The 11,432-nt window shown below is 40.6% G+C and overlaps 1 protein-coding gene across 1 annotated transcript; it reads right to left on the bottom strand.

The window, feature by feature from the left end:
- Positions 1 to 17: 17 nt before the first annotated feature.
- Positions 18 to 10,984, bottom strand: scyl2 (SCY1 like pseudokinase 2). Its single transcript, XM_062443667.1, has 18 exons — positions 10,851 to 10,984; positions 9,229 to 9,425; positions 8,927 to 9,084; positions 8,380 to 8,524; positions 7,352 to 7,501; positions 6,972 to 7,193; positions 6,300 to 6,416; positions 6,031 to 6,156; positions 5,666 to 5,842; positions 4,978 to 5,100; positions 4,617 to 4,730; positions 4,236 to 4,368; positions 4,012 to 4,130; positions 3,778 to 3,878; positions 3,467 to 3,536; positions 3,283 to 3,360; positions 3,055 to 3,177; positions 18 to 2,971 (listed from the first exon to the last, which is right to left on the bottom strand). The coding sequence occupies exons 2-18, from the start codon at positions 9,403 to 9,405 to the stop codon at positions 2,339 to 2,341; spliced, it is 2,766 nt and encodes a 921-aa protein (XP_062299651.1). The 5' UTR covers positions 9,406 to 9,425; positions 10,851 to 10,984; the 3' UTR covers positions 18 to 2,338.
- Positions 10,985 to 11,432: the final 448 nt, after the last annotated feature.

Below are 11,432 nucleotides of genomic sequence, written 5' to 3'. Positions count from 1 at the left end.
ATTTTGTATTTTCCTTTATATGTACAGGTTTTCATTGAACCACCTCAGACACCAGCACCTTAACACATAAAACAAGGGCCACACTACACATATATGGACAGCGGTAGTACACAAACTATTTTTTGTAGAAGAATAAGCTTTAGTTTTCTGCTTTGGGGGTTCTGCCAGGATATGCGACACTCTCCAAAGATCACATCCACTTTGTGATGAAATCAAAATTGTCACGTACTGTAATACATGCTGATCAACAGATGGAAAAAGATCCGATCACAGACACATTTGTAGCCAGTGACAATGGGAGAAATGAAGAGAACCTGAAGAGTAAGGTTCACCAGCGAGTAACACTGCCATGCAGCTGGACAGAAAGCCCACTGTGTATAAGTGGCATTGTTATCCCAAAAAAAAAAAAAAAAGTTAATCTAATTAAAGACATTACACTTCGGCATGTTAACAACAATCATTTTCATCAGTAACACAATGTGACCCAGGTGCATCTAAAAACTCTAAAATGGTGTAATTACCTTCAAAATGTGAGATTTTGAATGAGTACACATTAATGTTGAAGCAGTTTAGAAAATCTGACAGACCTATGTGGTTATTGTAGGTCAATGACGTTGAAGAGATAGGACATGTAGCTTCATTAGCAAATTGAAATGCACTACAGTGTCCCCCTCAACTACCAGTAAAGATTATTGCACACAACTCATCTAAGGCCTCTTAACCATTATCACAAGAACATAAAAATGCCAAGGCCCTCACATAGCAATCCATTTTTAAATAACTATATATTTACACTTCATAATATCATCACATCACCAGCACAGGTCCTCCGACAGCTGAAAAGTGCTGAAATCAAAATATATAGTGATTTCTTCTTCTTCATTATACAAATTGTTAAACAGAAATGGTACACTGCAGGATTGGGAGCGCCTTAAAAACCTCAGAGAAAATCCAGCTTGTATGTGTGTGAAATAAGAGTATATCATTGGTCACTAGAATCATTAGGAATCATTGTTAGAAAAGATGCTAAAAATCAAACTTTAGATCTTTTGTGGTCAAGTTCAGTAACATGCAACAAAGCAAACTTTAGAATCATTTTGAGAAGCAAACTCCAGACGACTGATTAGAGGGGAAAATGTCAATACTTGACTAACAGATCAATACTGTCTTGTCTTGTTTTACACATGTACACATTGTAAGGCACAATAGCCTAAGCAGTGCATGTGCTCCTTGTTTGTCGCCTTTAACATTAGCATCTGGTTAAAAAGGACACTGCTGTAAAAGCTACTCTACATATCCTCATCAGATACTGCATCTACAGAAACTCATTCATGTCTTTTGTTTCCAAAGGAGGTGAAATGGTTGTTAAACTCTGACAAGACAAAACTAACCCTTTTTCCTTTACAACATGCTTGCTCACATGTCAGAGAATATTGGAAGAAAGAAAGAAAGAAAGAAAGCTAACCTTCATGATAGCTCCACTACAACTTCACTATAGCTCACCCCAGATAAAAGAATGTGAGCCAGTCCAATTTGTTTTCACAAAATGGAGGCTACTGGTGCTGCAGAGAAGCAGTTACCATGGAGACAGACTGCAGTCTACTACAGCAACTGTTGGGCAGTCATTTTTCTACATCCCCTTTCATATCATCTCCACGGAGGAGCCTCCTGGATGCAGATCAGTGACTGCAAGCTTGTTAGTGCTACACTTCAAGCTACCTCCCCCGGGGCTGAGACATTTTGGTTTATGCGGTATTTGTTTTTAAGCCAACCTGTGATTACTTTAGACATGCAGCAAATCATAATATAGTCTGGGAAAGCAATAAAAAGGTACAGAAGCCTGGATAAGATGAGTGCAAATAAGCTGATATGAACCAAGGAAGACAATTTTTCTGTCTTCTTCCAGGATTTAAGGAGTGATTCTGATGCAAATAGTTCAGGGAGTTGAGTCCAGTCGAGCCATTTGATCACTCATGATATGTATAAAACAAAAAAAATCCTTCCTAAATAAACTGAGCTGGGATTAATCTCAACCCGTGACATCTGCACTCCCAAGAATGTCAAGTACAAAAACAGTAGGAAACCCCCAGCATTTAAAGAACACAGCATAGAAGAAGTTCCCACCCCAACCATTTGTCCTTCTGGTCAAGTAGAATTGGAATTCAGGTGCAGGTTAATTTGCCGAGGCCTATCGGCCAGCAAAATGTGATCAGAATTTAAACCAGGTCAGATTAAAAATACAGACAGCGACACCCCTTGATGGGATTTTAAATCTTCACATTCAGAGAAATCAAGGCTGTTCTGTCCACAGTCATTAAAAGAATATGCTTTATACTTTTTAGCCGAATAAGTCTTTCAGATCATTGTTGACAGATGCACTTTGTTTAAGCCCACTTTGGTTCATGCCAGGGGTAGCGGTAGGTTGAGAGAAGTTCTGTGGGCTGAAAAATGGGTTTGCCTGCATCCCAAATCCACTCTGCATCCCTCCCATACCTACTGGCGCTCCCTGCATCTGAGTCTGAGAGTTCTGGGCTGAACCGTACTGATTGAGCCAGGGGGTGTTGGTTCCAGGTGGAGGCATAGGACCCATTTGGTTGAGGGAGACTTTGGGCTTGTTGGCTGTAAAAAGATTGTCCAAGGCTGACATGTCAGGGCCTTTATTGGTCTGTCCAAGAGGTCCATGATTCTGTGTGAGGGCGCCAAAGTTTGGGGTGCTGGTGGTGGTGGCCATGCCGCCGTAGGTGCTGGGGCCTGCAGGCCGCATGCCCATCCCCATGCCTCCTGCCTGGAATCCCATGGATGGGTTGAAGCCATTGGACACTGGGGCGCCCATGGGGGCCACCATGGGGGTGGGGGAGGGATAGACAGACATGGTGCTGCCCTGTACTGGGGCTGGTCGTGGTGTGTTAGCCAAGGATAAACTGTTTATAGATGCCATGTTGTTCAAAAGGCTGCTGGTCAGATCCTTAGTCTGCAACACAAAAAGGAGTAGGATTTATCATCACAAGCCATGAGTGTTGGGAGAGTGTTTACACATAAGTATGCAGGTTCTACCTGAGTGTTGTTGGTGGAGGCTGGTTTGATAGTCTGTGGTGCTAAAGGCTGCTGGCTCCTCAGTTTGGCTGCCTGCTCTTGCTCCTTAGCTAATCGCTGTTTCTCCTCTAGAGTCAGCGACATCTAAAACAGTGATGCAGAGAATGAGACAATGTGCAAATTAGACTACTTGCTAAACAGACAAAAGGTTAACATCAGCGTAAATGAATCGTGACATTGTTTCCATACTCTATTAGGCTGTGGGGCTGTAGCTGTAGATCCATTCTCTTTCCCATTAACCCCTGTGCTGCCAAAGATATCATCCATCTGAAAGGGAAAAGAAGACTGGATGGAATAGCTTGCAGCACCAAGAGATAAAATGTAAGGCAAGAGAAAATCTTTCTTTTTGATTGTCATAAAATGAACCTCTCACCTGGTTCCCAGAGCTAGGTGGACTCTTGGTTTCCTCTGACTGGATCCCTGTGGTAGATATGTTCAAACTCCTAATATGAGAGACAACAATATTAGAAAAGATTCTGAAGAGGCATTTGGACATCTCATACCATAATCATCATTATCATGTAACAAGTGTCGACACTTGCATTGACACATCCAATTACGTTATAATCAGTTTACTAGCTAATCTGTATAAAATCCCCAATAATATGTATGACCATTTTATACTTCCTCAGACTGAATATAAATGCAGATATTGTACAGGGTTCATAAAATTGTTATAGACACCTCTGCTGCTCCTGCATGGCATGCAGCTGCTCCAACTTGGTCTTGTGTTCAGCCTCCATGCGACTCAGCATGTCACGGATAACCACCATGAACGAGTTGAACTGAAACAGGGAAAACATCAGATATATAAGAGGAAACGTCAGCAACACCTATAAGGATAACGACTTCTTTGAAGTAACAAAAGAAGACAAAGACAAAAAATGTATGTACAGTATGTGTTTGGCTGTGTAGTACCTGATTAAGGTTGAGGTTGTTGTCTATACTAAGAGACACAAGGTGGGGCAGGCTTTTGGAGGCGAGGTGCTCTTTGGGGATGCCCAGTTTCTTGTGGGTGAAGGTGCATTTATAGATTCCTGAAGTGAGATGTGAAAGTCAGATAACCAATGCTCAAGCAAACCAATAAGCTGCTCATTTGTTTAATATAGAAAAGAAATCATTAGAGGCTCCGATTTCTTTACCTAGGATGCCCATGAGTACTGCTGGTTCTCTAGAGGGGATCTGTTGTAGAAAGGGCAGGATCTCATCAATGACATACCACTTGTCCAAGTACTCCAAAATCTTCCCCAGACATACTAGAGAGTTCACCCGCACCTACACAATGAAAAAACAGGTCACATAAAGTCAAAATACATACACAGTTGATTACAGTATTAACGCGATAACACCATTTTGAGAGAGAAATTCAGATATTTCAGTTGATAGCAGACCATGTTCAAAATGGACAAAGACAAAAATAAATACACCTCAAAATATAGAATTACAGAAAAGGATCATTTGTGTGAAGGTAGAGGGGCTGACAGGGGTGAGATGAGAGCAGAAAATGACTGATAGAGACTCACGGCTAGAGAGGAGGTCTGTAGGCAAGCTGATTTAATTCGAGGGATGAGGGAGTTCTTCATGGACGGATACTCAATCAGGTTGGCAAACGTCGGGATGATGTTCAGGCACAGCTCCTGTTCAGCCACAGATAAGATGTTATGAAATGTGACATTTTTATGATCCCAAGTGCAGCATATTCTTACCATGCTGTCAAGATAACACTGTAATGATAATGCCGACTAACAGCATGTGACAACAATTTTTCCAAAGGAGTGTAACTGTTATTCTAAAAATATGCACCAATTCTCACAATGTTTGTCCTTAAAAAATGGGGTGTCTACAGCACCTCTGACACTGAGAGGCTTAATGTTTCTCCTGTACCTGGATCTGTACAGAAGGGGCTTCCAGAGCTCGGTAAACCATAGGCAGCACGCTGTTCTTGATGTCCTCCGCTGGTGTTTTGGTCAGCAGCAGGTCCATCTTTTGCAGGAAGATCAGCAGGATCTGCACAGCAAAGGGACTCCATTAGGAAAACAAGAATCAAGAGAAAGAGACTGCTGTGTACTATTTCCTACGGATGAGTAAGGTGGTACGTGGCAGTAAGCGGAGACTGTGATTTCAGTGGATTTAGTATTCCAGACAACACAAGGCACAAACTAGATGATGTGACAGCAACATATTCACAGCAAAGACCACTCACCATATTACTAGCCTGAAGGAGCATGGAGAGAAAAATACAGAGAAAAACAAGTCTTGATAAAGTGACAGAATGAGCCCAACTGAGCATGCTCTTTAGTCAGGTTATTTTTATCTGTTCCATTAGACACAAATGGAAAAGAGCGGAAACATCATGCAAAGATTTAAATAGAAGAAGAAAAAAATCCACTTTTCAGAGCTCTTTTAAAAGAAGGCAAAGCACATAACTGCAGATCATGTCATCACTTGAGTGCATTGCTAACTTACCACCACATGCTTTGACTGCATTAGTAGAGTCTCTAGAACAACCAACTTTGTGCCAGACATATGCAAAGGGCACTCTGTATGAGTTGAGTTAGGTGTTTGTGTCTACCTGGATGGGCTCTTGCTGCTTGAAAACAGGTGTGAGGTCGGGCAAGATGAGACGAACATACTCTTCCTTGGTACACTCTTCGGCTATCAGCAGCACGTTGGGAAGCACAAAGGGAACCATGTCGGGATTGATGAACTCAGAAGTCAACGATGGCAAGATGCGATACGTCACTACTCTCTGTGAGAAAGGAAATCAGAATGATTTTTTTTAAAAACTGCCATTAAAAGGAGATTACTTTAAAATGTACGTAGTGCATGTCCATGAGTTCATTAGAAAGCAAAAAAAAGAGAGGGCAAGGAAAACCTTTAAACATATAAATACCTACTTTTTATTGCATTTCCTTTCCAAAATATACAAACAATTACCTTGGGTAGTTTAGGCAGGACTTTTGGGAGGCCTTTGTAGAACTGGGACTTTTGTAGATTGTCCCTCTGGAAGAGAGAGTCGAAGTACTGCAGTGTCACTGCACCTACGTCGTCAAAAAATGGGATCTGGATTGCACACAAAAACATAATAAGTAAGAAATTTGTCATCAAAACTAGCAGACATTACCAATAATCAGAAGCACATACCATGACAATTTGAGGTGCAAATGGACATATTCTTTGAATCTACATGCATGTACAATACAAACCTTGGTCATCTGGTCAGCATCAGGTCGGACAGTAGGCGTGACACTGAGCAGCATCTTGACATGTTCCCGCACTTCCTCTGGGATCTTGTTCAACAGTGCTGGACTTATATTGGTCAGCTACAATTGAATAGAATAGAAATAAAGGAAGAGTAGAAATGCAAGGAGGGGCACAAAATCAGTATTTGACTGATAAATACACAACATGATTTGATTTCTGAGACAACACAGTTCACATTAGTGTGGAGCAGATGATCCTGAAGTCTGTCAAGTCAAAACACTGAATTATCTTTACTGCTTCTGTTTTTCTACTCATTCAGTTTAGATGTGGACAAGATATCTGCTGTAACTATGAGCAGACAACAGCAGTTGCCAAAGAGACGAGCATGAGAAAAAGGAAAAAGAGAAGTAGAGCACATGCACGATGGCCTTATATTGTAGCAGCACGTGGGCATGCCAAGTTAAATGCGTATACAGTATAATGGTTATTATGTTATGAAAAATAGAAAAGCAAATCAATCTTTATCTTAACAAGAAAGTGTTTAGTGTTTGCTTGGTATTACTTGATTAGTTGAACAATTTACAGTATTAAGTACTGGATAAACATACTATTCCTAATCTTTTCTGACTATGCAGCGATTGGTCATTCTCCTACACTGGGCATACTTCACTCACCTGGTCCAATTGCCTGCTGAAGCTCTTAAAAATGTCATGCTTGTTGACTTGGAAAACAGGCTTTCCCTCATTGAAGACAGCATGCATGACCACACCCAGCGAGTACATGTCAGAGGCTGAATCACAGCTGACAGACAGGATGTACTCAGGAGCCAGGTACTCAGGGTTGGGGAGGCAGAGAGGAGGGAGGTTGGGCTCCCATTCTTTACATGTGTATTTAGGCTAAAAGGGAGTGAGAGAACATAGGAAGATGTGTGTAAAATGTGAAAACAAAGCTCATCTAAGACTGTGTACAAATGCCATTTCCTTCAGTAAAAAAGGTGGTAAAAAATCCCTGCCTGACAGGCTGAACTGAAGGAACAGTTCAGTAATCAACTTACATCAGCATCTGATGGGTTGGTAGAGGAGATGCTGAAGTCAAAGCCCATGATCTTCCAGGCTCCGCTCTTGTTGAGGATGATGTTCTCTGGACTCAGGTTGCCATGGACCATTTTCACCCCACTGTGAAGAAAGGACAAACCCTCCGAGATCTGAAGAGACAGAAGAGGAACACGTCAGTCAAACTTTGAGTGAGATAGATACAAGCACGTTGTTTGCATTGAACAGTCTCGCTTTAAACTCACTTAATCAGGATGAGAACCCCAAAACCTCAAGCGTGGTATAAGCTATGCATAAGATATACATATTTAATGTATATTCAGTGAAAATAGGTCAACACACATTATGACAAGGAATTACTAATGACTAAAAGACTTCATACGAAATATAACCTTATAATAAATATTTCAGGCATTTCTTTTTCAAGCATTAGCTCTTCTAGCCATACATTTACTGATTTCAGTAATGAAATACCAGCTGTCAAAAAGGCAAGATAAAAAACTCTAGAAAAATGTGGAGGAGTGGAAGAATAAATGGATCAGGAGTAAGAAAATAACAGCCTGGTAAAAAAAAGAAAAAGTTGATATTACAGCCTGTCAGACGAGAGACTAACAATGAAAGGTGAGGCTTGGAATTGAGCTGGTATAACTGGCTTTGAGAAGAAACTACGTGTGTCAATGTCATACTGGAATTCCAGATGTTGGCTACATAGCAATAAAACCTGCTATACAATTAAGACTTTATGTGCTCGTTATGTCATGATGCTCTTTTTGTGTGTGTGTGTGTCAAGCACTGAGAGGTTGTTTAATTGTACAAAGGGGCAAAAATTAAATTTTTTGCTTTATTAACATTTTATTATGCGTTTTACTGTTTCTCAAATGCATGCTGTGTGATATCAATGTTATGCAGGAATTAATTTAATTTTCTATCTTAACATCTGTTGAGCATGACTTAAGACAGTCCTTTGCTACAGGCATCTTATCTTAGGGGCCATGACAGACCACCGCCCAACAACTGCCTGCACTCTCACCTGTAGCAAGCCATACTTGGTCTCCACATCATAGAGTTTGTACTCCTTGATGTCAGCAGGCACGGGGCTGGGCAGGTTTTCCCAATGGCCGAGCACATTGAAGAGACTGGCAAACACCGGCTCTGTGCAGAACGCCAAACAATCTCTGATAGCAGAATACAAAAAGACAAAAAGAGAGTCAGAAACATCATTATGAGTTACAGTAAGAACTTCATTGGATAAAAGTTAAAAAACATAAATACATTTAAAAAAAAGAGCATTAGGGGGAAAAAAGGAAGCCCATGTCAGCCTCAACCTTATTTTGCCCTCAAGGTGCATAAATTATTCAAGGTCAAGTCGACAGGGTCTTTTGATCATGAAAGCTTCTGCTTACATTCCCCACACATAGAATAAGACAAATAGATTTGTTATGCAGTTTTTCCCTAGAATGTCAAGCCCCTCTTTGAGCTGTGACTCATTCGTTTGTGTGTGTGTGTGTGTGTGTGTGTGTGTGTGTGTGTGTGTGTGTGTGTGTGTGTGTGTGTGTGTGTGTGTGTGCGCTAATCACCGTGACTCTTCCAGAGGATGCTGCACAGTCAGGAGACGGGGGTGACGCAATCTGGTCAGCTGTTGCACCCCTCTTTTCAGAGAATCAATTATTTGGTCCTTCTCAAATTTCTGATACTTGTCAATCATCTTCTTATCAAACACAAACACTGCCACTTCCTGGAGGGTCAAAGACAAACAACAAGGCTGTCAATTTTTTCTACTTTAAAGACCCAAAACTACTCCTGACATGGAGTATTCATTTAAATATAAAATTGTATGAAGAGTAGCTGGTCTGGTCTCAGGTAGGATATTAACACACACCTGTTTGGTGGACTTCTTGGTGCCATTGTAGATCCTCCAACACAAACCAGGACCACCACTGGCGATATGTCGTCCAACCTCAAACTCCCGTGTCACCGGGTTGCCCATCACAGCACTGGTAACATCTGCCGTCACCTTTGTGACGGTGCTTTTTAGCTTGTTCAGCATGGACTCCATGTTCAGGTCTGACCTGGCAGCTGAGGTGAGGGAGGTAGATGAAAGACCACCCAGGACAGGGTAGCAGTTCAAGGAAAATACAGTTTTAGATTAAGAGATATATAAATACCACAGTCAGTCATATATGGAATATGGAAACAGTATAAAAGTCTCTACAGTTACTGAAAGGGACAGCTGTGGCCTAACCCTTTGCAGCTAAAGCAAAACTGTCAGCAATCCATTAGATGTGCACTCTTATTCACCTGGTTGAACATTTGCACATCAATGTGCCCACCTGTGCTGTCTCAGGCAAATCAGCATTATAACAGCCATAACAGCCCAAGCTGTCCTCAGAAATGTATAATGTAAAATGACTCAGAGCCAGCTCGAGCACACCACACTGAGGCTCTATTTCAAAAGACTCCAGGGTGACTTGAAAGCATGTTGGGCAACAGGAAGTCAGACAGAAAGAACAAGAGTGCTGACAATATCGCCATATCATGTTTATGTGTCCAGTTTCTTCAGGTTCTTTTTTAAATTATCTTTCTGGTATACTGAATCTAAGTCCAAATTGAAAGGGTACTTTCCAAAGCTCACCTCAACCAATACTATTAATGAAAATCTCTGCTTGTACTATATATAATGTGGATATACTATATATAAAGCACCTCATTCAAGCTCAGTCAGGTATGCTTGCTAAGCCAATGCCAGCTATTTCAATATTACGAGGGCGGCCAAACGAAATCTGCCAACAGACGCATCTCTGTTTGATAGTCTAAGCTTTGTTTATATCATAAGATTGAAATTATCAGCAATACTGCATTAATTCCCCCCATCATGGAGGCTGTCCAAAGCTTTTATCGGCAACAGGTTTATTTTCTGAATCACATATGGTTACCTTAAGATGACAGTAACATTAAAAGCACATGAACTAGTAACTTTATGTCACCTTTAAGTTGGTAGCTTGTAGCACAGATAAAGATAAACTGTGAGGGCAGCTTTTTGATAACTTACATTAATCTTACCAAAAACCGTCAAATACCAGCTTGCTAAAACGATTATGATTTTGCAGACTATTCGTGTGAGGTTAAACCATAATTTTGATGGGGTTAAGGCTTTTAAATAGTGCATTAATCGCTTAATGTGACTGTCATGTCTGGTTAAGGGGGGGATAGAAATGCCTTGATGTTAGCCAAGTTAACCATCTTGTTTAGCCTGTATACGCCAAAACTAGCACATCACTGTTAAACTGCGGTAAGCGGAGGGAAAACAGACAGCTGATCGCTATGTAACTAACTCAGTATAACACCGCTGCTCTCTGTCGTTAAACGAGATAAACGCGTTTAATATCAAAGCGAGCTAACTAGCCAACAATGCGCCAGTAGACAGTGACGTTGGCGTTACTGTCATTACAACTACGTTTGTTTCAACGCTGTCACTCCAAAAAACACCCTCCAGCTGCTTACCTTAACGTGAAAAGGCGTCTTAGTTTTATTTATTTTGATAAAGTAGACTCTCAGCTGTCAATGACTGCTGGGACACACAGCCCCCATGTCTTCCAGTAGAATACAAAATGAGTTAGCTTGGTGCGCTAGTGAACGAGCAACCCTACTTCCGGTTGGGTTTTTTACGGAATCAGGTGCGTCGACGTCATATCATGAGCTCGTAGCATTACATGTAATACAAATTAGTGAACAAAATCATGATGTTATTAAAATACTTTGTTTTCATGATTTTTTAAATTTTTATTTTTAAAGTAACCTACATGTTTCATGCAATTATACACTGGCCAAATATTTTATTCATAAACAGAAATTCTCAGAAACATCACCTACAATTGCACCTTCCCCCTTAGAATTGAACCCTTTATTAAAATCACTTAACCTAGTAAAGAATAAGAAAAGTAATAAATTAAGAAACAATTACAAAACATAATTCCCTGAAACCTCTGACTAAATTATATATGAACCCCTAAATGTTTACTTCTTTAATTTTTATTATACTGTATTTTTTATGACATAATTGTTTATTTCCTCATATGTGTAACT

Source organism: Scomber scombrus, chromosome 22, assembly GCF_963691925.1.
Source record: "Scomber scombrus chromosome 22, fScoSco1.1, whole genome shotgun sequence".
Classification (NCBI taxonomy): domain Eukaryota; kingdom Metazoa; phylum Chordata; class Actinopteri; order Scombriformes; family Scombridae; genus Scomber; species Scomber scombrus.
Note: the sequence above shows the minus strand (reverse complement) of the source record. Positions and strands in the feature narration are given on the sequence as shown.